The sequence below is a fragment of the Patiria miniata genome, unplaced genomic scaffold (genome assembly GCF_015706575.1).
Source record: "Patiria miniata isolate m_02_andy unplaced genomic scaffold, ASM1570657v1 HiC_scaffold_9, whole genome shotgun sequence".
Classification (NCBI taxonomy): domain Eukaryota; kingdom Metazoa; phylum Echinodermata; class Asteroidea; order Valvatida; family Asterinidae; genus Patiria; species Patiria miniata.
Genome location: NW_024037076.1, coordinates 18,417,641 through 18,437,729, shown reverse-complemented (window position 1 = coordinate 18,437,729; position 20,089 = coordinate 18,417,641). Strand labels below are relative to the sequence as shown.

At 40.1% G+C, this 20,089-nt stretch overlaps 1 protein-coding gene across 1 annotated transcript in view; it reads right to left on the bottom strand.

Annotated features, from left to right (window-relative positions):
* Positions 1 to 674: 674 nt before the first annotated feature.
* LOC119720146 (ceramide synthase 1-like) overlaps positions 675 to 20,089 on the bottom strand; it is a 33,778-nt gene continuing 14,363 nt past the window's right edge. Inside the window, exons 2-7 of the mRNA XM_038189703.1 lie at positions 16,215 to 16,374; positions 14,914 to 15,094; positions 13,024 to 13,188; positions 11,946 to 12,099; positions 7,238 to 7,401; positions 675 to 6,526 (exon numbers count right to left, since the gene is read on the bottom strand). Of these exons, the coding sequence (XP_038045631.1) occupies positions 6,442 to 6,526; positions 7,238 to 7,401; positions 11,946 to 12,099; positions 13,024 to 13,188; positions 14,914 to 15,094; positions 16,215 to 16,374 (909 nt within the window). The 3' untranslated portion in view covers positions 675 to 6,441. The remainder of the gene's footprint in view (positions 6,527 to 7,237; positions 7,402 to 11,945; positions 12,100 to 13,023; positions 13,189 to 14,913; positions 15,095 to 16,214; positions 16,375 to 20,089) is intronic.

Here is a 20,089-nt window from a genome sequence, read left to right as displayed (position 1 = left end):
AAATTTGGACTGAAAAATGGTAAATTTGGAGCAGTAGTTGAAAAATAGTTCGGTTTTTCCAACGCTGGTCGGCCGACCATCGTTGGAAATGTTTACAAAAATACCATTTTCTTGAAAATGACTTCACACCAGGTGCCATAATTTTACAAGATGCTTGAGACTGTCATTTACCAACATCCTAGTAAGGTATTTCGTAAAAACTTGGTAGTTTTATTTTTTGATGTTTGCAAATGTTGTATATTCCCTTTAAAAATGTGTCAACATTTTTTTAAAATAATTTTGTAGATACACATGTACAAACATGGTGGCGTCCGGAAATTAGGCACAAAATCAGCCGGGTGTTCCCTAATGATGTTTGTACAAATAAATGAGCATAATTGTTCAACAGGGGCTAGGGAAAAACACAATAACAAATTTGGGAGATTTTTGAGAAAACAAATCGGGTATTAAAAAAAAAAAATACTAGGCAGTTACATAGTTAGAAAGAGGAAGTTTCAAGCTACACAATACATGTTCTTTTTATAGGGTTTCCAATTTTTAATGATAAAAATAATAAAAGGGGAAATCAGGTAACATGCCTGAACTGACATTATGAACCGAAAACTGAATTTGCTATTTTACAAGATGTACCAGAATTTTTTTACCAACAAATTCACACAGACGAGCCAACAATATACAATATCTATTATCCGTTACTTTTATTACAATGAGTAATTACACTTAAACACACTAGAAATTATTAGAACAAAATCAAAGAGCTATAATTACTTAATCCACATTGTCTAAATCTAGAAAGTTAGGCTGGTCACTCCTTTTGTGCATCTTTCAAACATTCCAGGCTGCTATGCAATCAAAACATTGAAATGATGTATTTTCCAAAAACACACAAAATAAATGAGTGCTTTCAAAAACCCTACAATTGAAAAGAAAGCCGGACTTTTAACTGACGAGAGGACATAATGTACCCGTTAAAATCAACTGTGAATATCACCCTCAAAAATGAAGGAAAATCCAGGAAAGATGCATTGAAGACTGCTACAAAGTTGCTTTCTTGATGCATCTCCCCAAAATTGTTCAAAGTTAACTACTCCATTCCATGTTAAATACATTTATACGTAGGTCAGGTATGAGGAAGACAGCCTTTTAAAGCACACAATTACCCTACAAAGGAAACAATTAAATGAGCATACCTCGTTACAACTGATAACAAAGTCATCATGATTACTGATCACACGCATGCTTTATGCTGTCAATTTCCCTTTTAAGTTACCGATAAACTATAAATTCACGATGTGGAATACTATGATCTAGTGCTACGTTAGAAAATCATTTATTAATTTATTTTAAAAGAAACAAGCACCTTCATGGACACCTTTTCCTCAGCACGCTCAGCAATCTTAATTGGGGATACAAGAATTGCCTCCTTTTTTACCCCTTCAAGAACCTGCACAAGATTCAAATGATGCACACACTCAATAAGGCTCAAAAGTGTCACTGCTTTCCAAATAATTACATGTACCACTGGTACCAAGCATGCCGTCAGTGACTTGGGTTTATGCATGGGGGAACCAGTGAAAGGGTAAAGCTAGGAAGGCTGCTTTCCAAATGAACTGGCTAGCAGCTTCTGTTTTTAACATAGACATGATTAGCCCAATCCAAAACTGCCAAATTTTGCCACAATAGTAAGGGACCGTGATCCAATTCCTACTATTGCACACCACCCCTGTTCCCAAAGCCATGGAACAGGGAACTAGACTTAAGCCACGTTCGCATTGGACTTTGTAAAAAGTTACCGCGAGGGATTATCAATATTCCATTGTTTGCCTGCACAAAGTTATCCATTTCACTTTACTGTACCATGCTCTTTTACAAATCTTATGAGGGCCCCCTGTGACTGACATTTTAACCTAACGACCGGTGCGGTTGTGGAAAAATGCACCAAATAATATCACAGAAATACAGTAGAATCTCACGTGAAGTATGTAGGCCTATATTAAATGGCACACATGTGAATTACAGAGGTAAATATTGGTGACCCACATGCAAGACACATGACTAAAACGTATGTTTGACATGGCATTGGCGTCCGCACGGGACATTTCAGTGATGTCAAAGTTACAATGTAATTCTTCCACGACCCAGTTGGCCCTGTAAAACTTACTGCTGCAGATGGTAAATCTTACAATCGACACTTGACAATTTGGGAAGTTTACCAATTTTTTGGTTAAGTTGACTACAGTCTCGGTAAAGTAAACATCAGTCTCTGTTGGTTTTACAAATAAAAGTCCAATGCGAGCATGGTTTTAGTGCCAGATGGAACAGACTAAGGGTCATCACTCAGCATCAAGAGGGTACTTATCTCCTCAGAAAATGGTTACACTGATCTGCAACCTATCATAAGACAATGACACATGGGTATCAAAAATATTTACAAAGACGAAATTGCCAATGTACTGCCATACTTTGTGTGGAATAGTACAATTTCTTTTTGTTGATTAAAAAAATCCAGTGACAACACTTGTTACATCATAAAAATCTGAATGGTTGCCCTTGGCATGTACATTTTATTTAGTCTAAATCAAACGCACAAGTCTTTATTCCTGTTCGTTATTGTACTCTTTTCACCCTTTTGACCCAGCTTCCTGACTTTTTACACTTATTCAAGCTTATTTGCATAACTGCATATTAATTGCCTGCCTATAAATTTATGTACAAAAGAATGAGTTGGGTGTGCCATTATAGAAGCGTCTTGCACAGAAACAATACCACGCCCAAATCAGCCGTTTCAATGACAGGTATTTTCACTTTAAGGCAGTTTTTACTACAATGTCAAGCCTTCAAATGATGAGCTTTTTTTTTTTTTGCAGACAACGACAGATTTTGGGAGAAGCAGTGCGTAGCAAGTACAGTAACGCAATTATAGAAATTAGAATACACTCACAAATGAGAAGATGTAATACCAATTCACCTTGAAAATGAAACCCCATTGTTAATTTACTACACAAAAGTACTACCACCTTTATAATAAAGAAGAAAAAAACAGTGTTTTTTTAATTATTTGTTTAATATTATTTGTACAGCTCTAAAATGTTTTATTTCCAAACACACTACTTCATTGTACATACTAAACCTGATATGCTTTCAGGATACGGTGGAAGCAGATTGCCACATACTTTTCGTATAAAACCTTATTGTGATATTTCTGAAAGTCTATCTGACATATTTAATTGGAAACAAAATTTGCTTTTGGGTGAGTTTTTGTTTATATTAAAATTCCTTCATTTGTGAAGGGGTAGGCTGTTTTGCTTGGAAATGAACACATTTCACTGCATTCAGGTAACCAATTTTTTTATTTTGCCCATTACATATTTCTGCGACAGATATGTCATGCAAAATCTGAACATTCCTTATCTTTACTTTTAAACTATTTTTTTTTTTTACAATTAGAATGCAGCTTTATTGCTCAGGTCATGAGCAGTCAATCCAAATTAACAAAGTGCATACGGACTGCCTCATTCATCCCCAAAACAAAGCCACCAAATAAAAACCTACCAGACATAATCTGACGTAAAAAAAAAGCAAAACTATCTGTTTTACTGTTGAACAATATAAGGCGCTTTTGACAGATAGAAGAAAAAAAGAAGAAAGTATGTAAATTCATCGCTTTGTTAGCATACATGTACATTTTTTACGCTTTTTATAGCAAGCATTTTATGCACAATATTATACAAGCAGGCCTATGAGCGTAACATGTGGCCCAACTTAATTGGTTAATCAGTTTTAAGGCCAGTTCATCACCATTCTTCACCACTGAGTACTGAAGCGTGCTGCGCATTTTGGTTTACGTGCACAGCTTAGGTATGTGAAGACACCAGTGCGCATACCAGTGCATGAACCGAAACAAACACACCTGACGGCAGCCTTCGGTACTCTATTGCCATCAAAATGACTTGGCTACGGCTAGAAATAACACGCGTTTCAATGGGAACTTGATTTGGCCACTTCCGCTGTGTTGTTATGACCACAGCCAAGTCATTAGGATGCAGCCTCAAGTCCTGTTCATACTTCATGCCAAGGCGGAAGTGAGGCAAATTCTATGACATCAACAACTGAAGTTTCTTTTCGATGTTCGTCATTACCCTCCCCTCACGAATTCACTTCGCACCGACACTCGCCTGAAGTATGAACCGGCCTTAATACATCAGCATTTTGCAACCTCAGAAATTGTGAAACTGGCCCAGTTTATTATCACGTGCCATAGCTTACTACTGATGATGTGGCCAGGTGCCAATGCTTAAAGTCATGTGCAGTTCACAAAAAAAATAAACAGAAACTGCCGCAATCATCCCCAAAACAAAATGCCACAATGTTACACAATTCAAACTTTACAATTCAGTCACATGAATGATAATAATGGCAGGACTGCCTTCGATATCGAAGGAATGATCCTGTTCATGATTGGTCATGAATGACAAATCAACAAAAATGTCATAAAAACATACGGAATTAGAAGAAATTGACGAACTACGTCGGCAAAGCTAGTCGAGGCACATGCACCAAATATACTCAAATCGAACGACAACACAACTATGCATGAGACTGTCGTCTGTATTCATGCCAACACTAGCTACACCAGTAATGCCACTTGGTTCAATACGTATACCGGTATGTCCATTATTATTCATACAACGTTGGTCCGAGTCTGGGACCCAATGTCATTGCTCTGCTAACCACAAAATTCCGCGCTTAAAGTTCCCATTCCGTACTTACAGGACAAGCAGAAAGATTTCGCGCTAACCCTGTAAGCACTTAATCGTTAATTATGGAATATAGGTATGCGAACAAGCCAATATTCCTTGCTAACTTTAGAAATATGCTAACCATAAACATGGCATTTTCGGCTGTAGTAAGCAGGGATTTTCGGCTAACAGTGAGTAGAGCTGTGAAAATTTGGCACTGAATATAATCTGATAACAGTAAGCAACTAAGCAAAGCCCAATTCCATGGCTCTGCTCACTCTAAGCGAAGAAACCCCGCTAACTATAGCAGACATTTTCTGTGTTTAATAGTAAGCACATTTAACGGATTAGCAAGTCATTTGTACTTGTGCACATGCATAAGGATTCTGTACTTACAGGGCCAGCTCAGAATTTTCGCACTAGCGCTTCTAAGCTCGGAATGGTGATCGTATGTGCAAAAATTCTGTGGATAACCGAGTCGTGAAACTGAGCCCAGATAATTGACTTGCCTGTATGAGCAGGTGCCAACTAACCTGCTGTAGTGGAGACTAGGTTTTCTTGCTGATTTGGTTTGGCAAGTAAATTTCTTTGTAAATCTGATTAGAAGCCTTTTGAGATTGGCCCCAAACGTTTCCCTCAACTGCTCACAGAATAGTAATAGTCTCTTGTAATACGAGAAGGTGTTGAAAAAAATGCAGGTGCGTTTGAATTTGTGTTGAGGTACACGTAGTCCAATAAATCTAAGAAAGGGAGATACATGTATACAAAATAATAAAATGTGCATGCTATTCCTGTCAGTGTTGGAGTTGAGTCCATCACAAGTCCTTTCACAAGTCCTTTCACCAGTCTTTTCGCAAGTCTAGTCACAAGTCCTATCATGCGTCCAGTCACAAATAACGAGATGAACAATGACAAAGGAATGCTATTGTTACAGTTCGTTGACTGACAGTGACTTGACTTGAGACTGAAGGACTTGTGACGGACTTGCAGGGACTTGTGACGGACTCGACCACAACACTGATACCTGTCACTGCCTGTAGATGGTGCCAAAATACAGACCCGAGCTCATCGCTGAGCAATACGACAATTCCTTTCGAACGCTTACATTTGATGATTAGAATACACACCTTATTACATCACTCTTTGAAAATTACAAATCACATCTTCAAATTCATGGTCATAAATATGTATAAAAAATTTTTAGTTTTTTTTTCTTTTTTCTTTTTTTACATAGATCAGGACAAAGATTTTTCTTCAATCAATACTCCAATTATTTTTTCAATCACAATGCCATACACACTCCACTCTGCACCAAAGCAAAAATCCACACGAACCTCGGTAATTTCTGATACTTGCAAAAATATATCCCATGATCAACGATTTCTGAAAATATTTGAAGAACAACCGGAAAATTAACCGAGAGGGCTTGACGAGATACAAACTTGAAAACCTAAGTTTTAAAAAAAAAGAGTTTAATCTGATCATCCCACTCCATTATTGGAAGGCATCTAATCTAAATTTAAATGGGGGAAAAAGTTCTAGGGAGAATTAGTTTTGCCCTGAACCCTAATAGGTTTTGTGCGCCCAAATCTGAAAAGAAATTATGCGCTACATATTGTATTTGAAACACTGCACACTACAGCGGATTCTGCACACAGTTGTTTTGTGCACCCGAATAAATCACTTGCTGTGTCGGCCCCCTCTAGTGGCCATCCTTGCCATTCTCGTCCGGGTTTTTGCGCCGCTGTTTCACGCTGTCGCCGTTCTTGATGTTACCCTCCACAACACTGGACAGGAAAGGGGGAAAACGATTGAAGGAACAAGTCAATAGTAATGAAAATAAGTAAATAAAATTTAAAAAACTATGAAAGAAAACTGAAGGGAAATATACCGACTCCAAAAACTATGAGCAGATCTACCGAATGTGTAAGATTACAATTTCCATCTCAAGATTTGGGATATTTCATAAATTCCATGATGTGTCTGAAAGTATTATATGTGAGGGAATGAGGAGTTATCTGCGTCATAATTTCATATAGTTCTATGGGTAAAAGGCATATAGGATCATTTGCATTGCTCTCAAAAGTAACCTATCGAGTTATTATCAAACAGTTTACTTGGATTAAAGATTGTATTGGTACTAAACACCTTGTGAAATTATTCCGTCTGGCTTGCTGTCATTTACAAGAAATCAAGGAATGTAGCTGATTTCCAATGATCAGCCAGTTGACTGATTTTTGGAAGCAAAGAGTGGTATAGACAAACTCATGTTTTGTGATCAAAAAGGTTGTGCATGGTTTTTCACTGTTTTCTCAAGAAGTGTAATATCCAACAAGCCGAACCTTCAACAGGTAAGGTTTTGAACGTTCTTCTAAGAATGAACTAAATACATGAAACACAAATGATGCTATATGCCTTTAACCCTAGTTCTCGCTCAAACTTGTTCTTGTCTTAGAGGTTAATCAGGCTCCACGATCACACGCTCATCAAACACCTACCCGTTGCAGGCTTGGTCCGTGTTCTCCCCGCCTTCCTTCTTTTGCTGCTCCTTGAGTTCCTTCTCCTTTTTTAATTTCACCACCTCTTCGTCCGTCTCCTCCCGGATGTCTTCCAGCTCCTTCATGGAACCCGTCAATATCCTCACCAGGAAGAGAATAATGAACTGAGTGGGGAGAAGAAGAAAAAATAAATTGCCACATCTAAATTACTTGGCCATGGCTAGAAGTAACACCCTTGTCTGTGGGAATTTGTGTGAAATAGCTTGGCCTAACAACCGGAAATAAGTGGGTTGTTAATGCCATTCGCTCTTTTCACGCCATTGGGCATGCAGAGCCTCGATCTGGCAACTTTACACAATAAAAATAGCCGGTTCAGTGGTCTGAACCCCGACACGGGAATCACTGAGCCGGCTATATCTATTGTGTAAAGTTGCCAGATCGAGGCTCTGCATGCCCATGGCGGAAGTGTGAAAAGAGTGCATTGCAACTCAAACTGCATCATGCAAAAATAACATTTTTTTTAAGGGGAAGTGAGGAAACAAGTATTTGACTATCTTCGCCGCAAAGCTGAGGGAAGTAGTCAACACCAAAGGACAAGTAACTTTGCACAACTGTGCCCAATAAAACTTGCTGCATTTCTTTTGTCACACTTCACACTTTATTAGCTTCATGATCACATGATTAAGGTAGTTGGTGAAATGTTGAAATATGTTTGTAATTAAATTTTCACATGTTAAATGAGGGAGAAATGTTTAAAAAAAATTAGCCAACATCTCCAGTGCTGTGCAACTGTCCTCTGAATCCTTAAGGTATTTTTTTGTAGCGACTGACCCTGTTTGTTATTTTTTTTAATTTATTTTTTTTAGACCTTCCATTAAAGCCACTTTAGGCGCACTTTCCTTCATGTCAGGGGTAAATATGGCATGAAGTACGGGCTGGAAATAACATGCCATGGGCGAAGACGTCACTTGAGGTAGAAAAACATATTCCCCTTGGCCGGATGTCATGGAAACGCTAGATAATGGCTTGACAAGCCCCAGGCCTGAGACAGTCTCCTGAATATTTTTCCAAACGAGGACACCTTGGGGAATATTCTAGATTCAGGGAAACCTGTGCTCTATTTTGAAGCTGAATACTAATATGATAAACTCATCCTAGGAACTCCTCAGTCCAACTATTAACCCTAACCTTCCCAAATCCTCCAAAGTCCTCTTTGCAAAATGAAAGATTTTGCCGGATTTAGGCTACATGGCAAAGTGTGTTGCTGATTTTGGAGGATGCACTGTGTCAAGGTCTTGGGCCAGACCTTGTGTTGTTTATGCTCAGCCGTGCATAAATTTAGGCCTACGGTATATTATACTTGAAATCCTCCGCACTGCTCCAGGATGTCATTGGCTCTGCCTCCACATATTGACAGTGATTGCCGGAGGCTTTTGCAGGATTGAGGCAGTGGTCACCCCTCCAAGGACCACATTCAAGAAATCACAGAGGATTTTGCAGGATTGAGGCTGTACGCCTTTTTTACATGGAGGCAGTTGGAGGATTTTGCAGGATTGAGGTTACATCCTTGCAAAAATGCCTAGTAACTTAGGGTTAAAGTGTCTTCTTCAATCATTAGTATTTGTCAGTTGAGTTAGAGAAAAAGGACATGGCAATCTCAAAACATCAATATCACTGCAGTGCACAATTTAACACATTATTTCACCAGATCTTAGTGTACTACAGTCGGCTCCCGTTATAACGAGGTCCGATGGACTTTCACAATACTGTCGTTATAGCCGGAACCTCGCTAAAACCGGAGCGCAGTTTTCCCCATTCGTTGTGCACAAGGTACGGTACATGTGCGTGCGTGTTTTAATCGTGTAACGCACGTCCGAAGACATGAAAAGATGGTCATTTGTTGGTATGTACGTCTGTTATTAATGTATATTAAATATTTAACTGATGGTGATGAATAAATGAAATAAATAAAATACCTTTAAGGGAACATTGTTCAATATTTGAGGACCTGAATCCGGAGGAAAAGGCATCATCGCTGAGAAGAATCAGGCAAGTAGGTCACTCGCACAAATCGTGCCGAGTGACATTTTGCTTTCATTTTGCATTTGCTGGAATCGGGCAAGAGAGGGCGCCAATACATGCATTACTTCCGGGTTTTAATGACTCCTGATCCTTAGATGCCTTTTGGTTGTTGACTTTTTGGAACAGTTGGGTATTATTGTTTCTGAAGGGATTCTTTGAAACTGTAATTATTTCGGTTAACTATAGCGCACATTCGTGCCAAGTGACATTTTGCTTTCGTTTTGCATTTGCTGGAATCGGGCAAGAGAGGGCGCTAATATTACTTCCGGGTTTAAGTGTCTCCATGTGTAATTTCGCAGCAATTGGTGATTATTGTTTGTCGGGAGGGATTCTTTTAAGATAATAATAATAAATAAACAAAAGTAATAATTTTGGATTAAATTTGGACAATGTATATATGGTGGGGCGTTTGAAGATCTTGGAAACCTGTTTTCATTGGGATTGTTTTTTCAGCGGGGCCGGAGGGGTTCTTAATTTGTTTAAGATTTTAATTTTTTTTATTCTTCGGATTCTTTTTTGGTGGTGGGAACCACGGTATGTTTTAAACTTTATTTTTTGAAGACAGACTGAATTATCTCTTTTTGGAAGTTGTGGTGGCTCTGAAAAGAGCCGTTTGTTTTGTGATGCTGTGTTCTTTACTTCGTATTTTTTTTTTATAGCCACAAGCCAACAATAGGGAGCAATTACGCACCCGATGTTCGGGCGGTAGTACTGTAACTAAAGGCTATTCCTTACAATGTTAACACTTAACTCCTGAGCGCCCCCTATTGTTAGTTTGTAATAATATAGAAACGTGGTACTGCAGTCGTAAGCAAACTTCAAGCCTGGTCACGCTAAGGGAAACCGCAGCGGGGGATTAGCGACTAGACCAGCGGTCCACTGCGCCGATTATCACAGTCCCATTGAATTTATTTATTAAGATCGGCGAGATGAAATAACGTTGGGTTGAAGTCTTTACAAAGGTACATTGATGGGTGAAGCTTAAGTGTGTTGCTTGAATTGGAAGACGGGAGCATGATGCCTGTTTCGGGACAAAAGGTCTGTCGTTGACAAGCTGCAATGCCCGTAGTTTTGAAAAGATGTCGTTGTAAATGGTTGAGAACAATGCTTTTCCTCGCATTGGGTCAGCCAAAATCGTCGTAATAGCCGAAGTCTCGTTATGTCCGTGCACGTAATAACCAAATATTTCCCCATAGTAATGTACACAAATTGATCGGGACTGGGAGAATGTGCTTGTTACATCCGGGTTATCGTTATGACCGAGCTCGTTATAACGGGAGTCGACTGTACTTTGAAAGTGCGACCTGGTTGCCTAAAACTTAACCATCAATTCTGTTTTCAGCTAATTGTAAACAATTCTAGCGGGGCTTTCAGAATCTTTGCCCGACGTTCTGCCTATGAAGTGTAAGCAGTAGGCACAGTGACAAGTAAACTATTTTCAGTCCTATTGTTTGTTTAATTTAATGACTTAAAAATAGAAATGTGCATGTACGCACAACCCTCAGCAGCTCCAGGCCATGAAATATGCCCATGGTGTGAATTTTTTTATCTTCTACATGTAAGTACAATTAAGTACGAGTACGAGAACTTTGCCATGAGTACAAATGGAGTACAAGTATGAGTACTTTGCCATGAGCATGAGTACGAGTACTTTGCCACGAATACGAGTACAAGTACTTTGCCACGAGTACAAGTACGAGTGTTTTGCCTTGAGTATGAGTACAAGTACTTTGCAATGAGTACAAGTACGAGTGTTTTGCCGTGAGTATGAGTACAAGTACTTAGCCATGAGTGCAAGTATGAGTACTTTGCCACGAGTACAAGTACGAGTACTTTGCCGACTACGAGTACAAGTAATTTGCCATGAGTACAAGAATGAGTACTTTGCCATGAGTACAAGTACAAGTACTTTGCCACGAGTACGAGTACAAGTACTTTGCCATGAGTACAAGTACAAGTACTTTGCATGAGTACGAGTACAAGTGCTTTGCCATGAGTACAAGTATGAGTACTTTGCCATGAGTACAAGTACAAGTACTTTGCCACGAGTACGAGTACAAGTACTTTGCCATGAGTACAAGTATAAGTACTTTGCTGAGTACAAGTACAAGTACTTTGCTGAGTACAAGTACAAGTACTTTGCCGAGTACGAGTACAGGTACTTTGCCATGAGTACAAGTATGAGTACTTTGCCATGAGTATGAGTACAAGTACTTTGCCATGAGTATGTATACGAGTACACGGCAATTTTTTTCTGTGAGAATGAGTACATGTATGCTTCAATGGGTAAATACGATCCCAAGGGCTTTTCTTGCTTTCAAACTAGGCATTATACAAATGAAAAAAAACCTCCAAAACAGTAGAAAAATTGGTTCTTTCCCTGCACGTTCCTCTTAAAAAAGATTAATTATCAGCAGGAGAGCATCTGTAGGAGTACAAGTACGGCTCTAAGTACCAGTACGGGTAATAGTTTACTTGCGAGTATGAGTACATTCTCATGAGTACGAATACATTCTCATGAGTACGAGTACGAGTATAAACACATGTACTGGAGTACAAATACGAGTACTACAACACTATCATGCACTTCTTATTATTTCCAGACCCACAACAGCCGAGTACTTACAGAGAACCAGTAGACGTCCATGCCAAAGAGCAGCCAGAGCATGACATTGAACTCCAGGCCAAACGGTAAGTGGCCCTCGTAGTAGACCTTGGCCGTCGAGGGCAGAATGGAGTACAGGACTTTCAGGGGAAACCAGTACATGCGCAACAGGAGCCTGCCAACCAATGAAAAAACATTTCAAGAGTACATTTGAGGGGAATCCATGTGACAGGACATCTCATTGGTGACTTCTTGTGGTTCTGAAAAGACTTTTGAAAACTTTTGTTCTGGACAGTATATGCTCTGCAAGTTACTTAACCAGAACATGTTGGATGACGTGTATACATGCAAAGGTTTTTCCGGAACGGATGACGGATAAACACGCAGGGAGCAAGGCCGGATATCTGTCAGTGACCTGCTCGCAGCAAATGAGGCCGGATACACGAGTGCGCTGCCCGAGGGTGATGGCTTCAACCCGCCTGGCATTGAGGTTGAGTGAAAAGTAATCCCGCGCCTCGTTCCGTTCTTGTCAAAAAACTCCCGGCGTGAACTGGCTTAAAAAAGCTATGTGAAACAACTCTGACTGAGACCTAACTACTTGTTGGTCAAGATGTTGCTGCTGTATTTGTTGGACACGCAATCACCCGCCAAAAGAGGGCATTATCAAATTGAACCGCGGTCACCCACAAACCGCTACCACAACAACATCAAGGGAATTTTGCAGCAGTCGTGCCATGCGGGTGCACCCGTTTTGCCTAATATATGCAGCGCGCATTCAACACCTTGCATATCAGCTCCGAACCAAACTCTGAAATTTCAGCCAGTAGCCATGGTAGCATACACGATGCTACCAGACTTTTGTGCAACTTCGTAGCAGAAAATGGACTGTTTGTAACTGCAGAAGAAGCGCAAATGTGCACTAGTTTCCCCCAGTTTTCAGGGGGAAATTTTAGAAGATTCCTGAGATGTTGCTGTGAAAGCAGTTCGTGGGTGACACTGATTCATTGTGATAGCGCCCTCTCAGGTTATTGTGAATTCAATATACAACAACAGCGTCTGAACCCAAGACTGAGACCTAACCTGAAGCAAAATCCCTTACCAAGACGATGAGAAGAACACAAAGCCAACGTTGGCGCCAAAATCGTGGATTCTGTGAAACGAACCGTCGCCTCTGATCTTGAAGTAAATGTTGATCTTGGAGAACTCCAGACAGATATCGCAGAAATCGTGACAGAAAAGGACCAACATGCCCACGTTATGATACCTGCAGATTGAGAGTCAGAAATTTCCAGATTAATATTGAAACTTTGTGCAACCAGGAATGAGTCGAGCAAGTTTAAGATTTTGAACAGAACAATAGTGTGGTTATGTGCCAACGCACTTACTACATGTGGATAACATGTACACATTCCCGTACTATACAGCATGATTGTCCATATTGATTCATAAATGTAATGTGGTTAAATATAAACATACAACTGTACATGTACTAAGTAAGTAGGAAAAACACATAGCGGACCACAGGACATGTTATACATGTACAAGTGGCTAATCTAGGATCATGCTTTGATGTGGATTAGAATATACGGTGTACATGTAAAACTGTTCACCATCTGGCTCAACACTGACATTATGTTTCTGCTCTTCTATGCCATTCATTGCCATGTTGTTTTTATTTTTCATTTCTAAGACGCAAGTTAAACAGAGGTTTCCAAATGCACTTTTTTTTAATATAACATATAAATAAATTTATAGTATTTTTACGACACTCAACTACTGTATGCAGAAATTTAACAATGGCTTGTAGATTAGTGTTGTATGCAAACTGTTTCTTATCCAGCAGAGCATGAATGGAACACTACATGTTATTTAATCAACGGCACTGTAATAAGGGAATAAATGTGTGCTTTGGAGGTTTTTACCACTCTGTTTAAGACCACTTAGAGTCTGGGTGCTGATAATTACCCGAGCCGGAGGCGAGGGTAATTATCACCACCCACACTCTAAGTGGTCTTAAACAGAGTGATAAATACCGACGGAGCACATATTTATTCCCATTAATAAATACCTTTTTGGTAAAAAAAAATCATATAATTCGTTCAAAACATCCCGATTTTGTTCAACAAATTCACTTTATGCTTTTTGAAACATCCCTCTTGCAAAATAATGGAGTGTTCAGCTGGCGAGTAAGATGTAAACAACCCCTTTTATGGAGATTGACGCGCGCGTATCATGTTCTGCGCGATGTCGCGCAGAACGCACCTGGTGCGTTGCGTTTTGAATTTAGAACTATAAAATTCTGACTCCCTGGTAGTGTTGGGCATGCCTACGTGAGGATTGTGAACGTTCAACCAATGAAACGATAAGAGGCACTGGATTTTTAGGAGTCCACATTTTATTGTGACACTGGAAAAGTGTTTAAGACCAGCTAGCCATGTCTTTATCATCCGTTTACGACCGGCCACGTGACGGGCTCTCGACCAATAGGAATGCGTAAACTGTCTTAGGTATTTATGAATGGGCAATAACACACCATCCTGCATGATCCAGACCAACTTCATCATGTTCATGGTGTTTTTTGGGGTACTGATATTCCTGTATACATTCTGTAATTATCGTACTGAGCTTCAAATTAATAGTGTCATCAGAACACCTCTACTTTTTTACAATTAAAATGAACTTTGGGTCATTCCATGCCATTTCAATGGGCCATAGCACCGTATCTCACAGATTTTGTTAAAACTTAAGTGGAAAGGTTCTGTTAGTAGTTCTATAGATGAGGTCGAAAGCAAAAATTCAATTGCTTTCCCTTGAGGTGTTACGGTAGTACAAAGTTCAATGAACTTTGCCAAAAAAGGGGAAACTGACTGGCCCATAGAATACATCGCTGACTTTAAGGACCCATATCTTTGAGATTGAGATTGATTTGGAAGCTGAATTTTGATAAATGGGTCTCAGTCAGGGAACAAAAAAGAAAATTGTAACCAACCTGGATGCGTATGAGAAACTTATGAGGCTGAGGGTGAGTACATGGTGAACGATGAGCATAATCGAGTCCGATCGCCAGACGTCCAGGAAAATGGTGGCAAAGAAACAGTGTAGATAGAAGCTGCACTGGATTGCATAGGCCCAGTAGATGAGGGGTGGGACCACCATGCCTGGTGCCCATCCTGATAAAAGAAAAAGGAATAGGATGGATGACACACACACACACACACACAAAACCCCCCAAAATATTCAGGGTTCCAAGTACTTTATGCATCTATGGGCATAAATCCTGGGGGGATGGGGACGATATACATATGCCCCACTTTTTGAGGGGGGGGGGAATGGGCCATTGGATCATCCCTTCTTCCAGATTGTGGTGAGAAACAAAAAAATGCCAATTTTGAAGTTACCTTGTAACTTTTTAATGGTCCAAATTTATTAAATTGTTTTGAAAAATGGAAAACAGTACCAAAGCTTTCAGAACACTGCTGTTAAGGGACGTACGTATAAACGTATATCATGAACAGTGCCTCCTAGTGTCACGTGGTGTCCAGTCCCCCCCCCCCCCTTTCGAATTTGCACGGCCGGCTACTTTTAGGATTTTACGGTATGGTCTTCCCTATCCTTCCATCCTCCCCCATCCCTCCACCCCCCCCCCCCCCCACCAACCAACACGGATTCACGCCAGTAACTTTATGAAAACATAGTCCCTGAGTTTTATATTTCCCGAGAAATTTCCAAAATTCTATGATAAATATTTTCACTTTAAATTAATGAGGTTGCTTGAAAGTCAAGAGGTGGTGTAGCGCAGCAATTTGTCATTGTCTGGAGAGGTGTGTAATAATTATCCACACTTAATAAACACCTTAAAGGCTACCATAGCGAGTCGGTCAATGAACACAACCTGGACACATGACACAAGACGCACATACACCAAACTGGTGAAAACTTTTCCTTCTGGGTCACTTTCAAATTCCCTGAGCTTTCCCAGATTTTTGGTGTTTTTTTTTTCCTTCTAAGTTCCTTGAGTTTTCCCTGACTGGAAAAATGGAAACACATTTTCAAAGTTTTCCCAGATTTCCAGAAGGGCTGGGAATCTTGTGTTTGTTCAAAAAGGGTAAGGAACACTGTAATTAATTTTTGTAAACAAACTTTTGCAAAAAAATCTTATTTAGTCTCACCACAAATGTACATGTACATGTACCGATATATGAAATCTTTTTGTGAGATCAGATGTGACCTGCCACTGGTCATTACCCCCTCAAAACAACAAAACCTTCGTCCAGGTTGATTTTTTTTCACCTTTGAAAACAGACGGTGGGTCGCCGAAGATGTCAAATTCTGATTGAAAGACCACATAGGCGACGTAGGACCAGGAGGTAATGTAGAAAAACATGCGCCAGGCACTTTCCGCCATCTTGTTGATGTTGCCCTTGGTGAGGTTGTAGGCTGTGGCGGTTGGCTGCGGGGTTGAGAGAAATAAAAAAGACAAAACAAAAGACGTTAGAGAAGATGTCTTCACAAAGGGGCAGAATATTGCATTACTCTGTATTATAAATCTATTGTTTTAATCCTTGTAGTTGGGTAAAAAAACTTCAACATTTTGCATTTCTATGAATCCCAGTGTGGACCTTGTAAAACACTGAAGGGTTTTGACGCATTGCAGTCAAGGTACTTCTGAATGACCACAAGTTGTCACGAGTCAATTACATTGTACGAGTCATCCAGTCCCAACTCAACTCATAAGTTATTCAAATGAAATGTAACAGAAGGCTTTATTTAGGCCAAAAAAAAAAAAAAAAGTTCTGCTTCCGATAACATGGCATTCGAAAACAGGGTAGGTAGGTACGAAAAAAATTTTGCCAATTTTTTTGTGTACGATCATATGGGGGCGTCTGCATGTACGGTAGTCAACAGTAAAAGGTAGAAATTGATGGTTTTGGGTGTTTTTTCTCATTTTTCCCATAAAAAAATTAGGGTAGGGGCTGTCTGAATAGGGCAGGTAGGGAAACCGGAAGCAGAACTATTATTTTTTTTGGCCTTAGACATGTTAGAAGTGTTCATTTCCTGTTATTTGTAACTGGACTTGTGCACTGACTCCTAATTTACAATTTACTTTTGACAGGACTTGTAATGTCCTTGCGATGTCCTTGTGATGTGTCTGTGATGCATCACATATACCTGGACAATAGGAGGGTTACGGTACACTCCTACATGATTTAATTACACTTTTGCACCATTGAACAGGTACATCCTAAATCTTACTTCCCAGAAAATGGTAGCAGATAGGGCAGGGCTGTCCCAATGGAGGGCGGGTGGGGGGGGGGGGGTCATTCATGAAACATGTTATTTTAGTTTGTACAACCTTGTCTGGAGGTAGTTACATGGGATGATTTCTGGGGAGCATCTAGAAAACTGAGGCGGGTAAAACATGGTCAAAATGGGACAAAGCGAAATGCTTAATGTGCCGTTTAAATTGAAAAGGTTAATGCTTGTGACATTTCAGCCAAGTGGCATCTTGGCTTGTGATGCATACATTTAGTTTCGCTATTCACTTGCAAGGCTGAGCATGACCTTTATCAACATCTTTCATGTATCCATACTCCATGTTATTGATGTGTGCCAGTCTCATCATCTCATGTATGTCTCCACACATGGTACACACATCTCTCATTCCAAAGACTTATTAACCAGCAAGCTATAATGGTTCTTCCATACATGTACATGTACATTCGTGTACATAGTGTTAATCACAATTCTCCTGGGAGATGCATGCACCTTCATGTACCTGCCGCCTATACGGGCGTACATGATCTGTTGCATGTGATTATAGCTCTATGCCTAAGTCTGATCATCAATGTACAGTAAGAGTTTTGGCAGTCAAATCATAACTGGAATTTACTGGAATTTTCCATGCAATCCAGAGGCTTATCAAAAGAATCTTCAAAGCTCCAGGGACCAACACGGATCTAAACGTGTGCAATTTGGGGCAAACTGTGATAAAGAAATGTCTTGTGTAAATTCACGGGTGCATGTACAAAATATACATACACTGTATGTGAGCAACTACAGTCAGATCATATTTCAAGCAAGCACTCTGACTAGTCAAATTCAGTCATAAAGCAGGAACTGGTGACACAAGCTGTCTTAGCAATCACCTACAGTCAAAGCACAGCTGTATCAAATTACATAAACAGTCAAAGCCAGTCAATCCTGCTTGTATGTACAGTACATGTAGGTGGGAGCCCTGAAATGTTGAAAAGTCACTTGATTGATTTTGACTGAAAAGACAACTTGGCACAGAATGCATGTTTGCATTGGAGGGGACAACAAAGCAGTGACTTGAACTGCATTATTTGAAAATATTTGGGACAAAGTACATGTGTAAGTTTTTCATAACCCTCTGATAACCCTCATACATGTAATAATAAAATACAATATTTGACCATGGAGCTCAGTGCTGTAGTTAATGTACATTGTACTGAACACAAAACAAACTGGTGCCTACACGTTGACACATTGAGAAGTGTTAACCATGCTGCCTCAGGGAACCAGACCGGTAATCATTATGGGCCAGCAGCAATTATGAAGGTGTTATCTCTTATCTGCGCTGTGTGTGGTTTAAGTTCAAACTCACCTGCTTCAAGGGACCCTAATGGAGTTTGTACTTAACTAAAGCAAACAATGACTAAAAAGGCAAACTAGCAAACAGCGATGTCATTTCAATGATCCTTAACTTTTTCCACAAGGATTTATTAATGACAAAGAACTTTACACAGTACAAAGGTACAAAATACATGTTCATAATCATGCACATGGTTGTTTGATTTTAACAAGACCCCAGATTACGCTATGTGCTCAGTGCATGGTGGTCCTAACACTTGTGTTTTACAATCTACAATGCAAATCCAAAAAGATCAAAATGTTACCCATTTAAAATACATTTGGTATGTTTGATGCATTAATTCCCAAACACTCCTACTGATAGAACTGTCACAAACAGTCAAAAATTCCATGCGCACTTCCTCTCCCATAGTAGGCTGGTCGCCAACTGCCAGAACCCCCATGACACACTGACCCACCATATCTAGCAATGTCAGTCAAGGCATATGGTATCCTCAGTTAACAAAACTAACACACTCCGAGCTATCCCACAATGCAGCAAATGTACAAGTGCCTATTCCTTCACTGCACATTTCCGGTCGGGAAGCAATCTGTTGAGGGATCAATGGAGAAGTTTGTAGTGATCAAATTGCAAATGCGCCGCATGCACAAGTACCCCCTTACAGTGGTAACAAAACGAGACTTCCACACACAAGGATAAAAAACCCTACCCCCCCTGGTACATGTACATGTAGTTCCCCAGGACTACCCTGCTCAATCCAACAACAGAGCTAGGACCCAACACAGTTCAACATAATCCAGCCTGTCAAGTTGTTGGGTACCTGAACATATATAATGACTGGCATGCTCAATCCAACAGAATCTAACTGTGCCTTATTTTTCTGTTTCTTGCTGGATCCAACAGAGTCCAACTTGGTGTTATTTACAAGTACCCAACAGAATCTGACACTGAAAACAAAATCACCAAAGGTGGATATTAGGCTTATTATTTTAATTTTGTTAATTCTGTTCCAATTTGCAACGAAGCAGAAAATCAAGGGCACTCGGGTCATTTTTTTGGGGGTCAGGGTCCTTATTCACAAAGCACCCGTAAATGCTTGCGGGCGCGCAACTTCCCCGCAACCCTCACTTAAGCACTTGCGGGTTATTCACGAAGCCCCCTTAAATCTGTGTGTGCCCGTAAACCACCCGTAAATTTGCGGGACCTCCAGACGTCCCGCAAGCACACCACAACTTGCGTGGATCATCTCGATTGTCACAATGGCGGCACTCTTGGCATGTATTTTGGATCTACGAACTGATTTGACGTGCCGGTTCATCTTCCGTGACCGGTTGAACCAACTATAGGATGAGTTAAAAAAGAAAGTGACCGAATTTGAAAAATGTGTTCAAAATATTTGGCGCGTTCCATTTTCATGGGCGTCAATCGGTGGGGGACAAGTCCTCCCCCCACTTTTTTTTTTTAAGTGGCGGATATCATATCCTTGCCCCCCCCCCCCCCCACACACACCTTTTCTATCCCCGAATAAAAATTGTAGCCTACATAATGATTC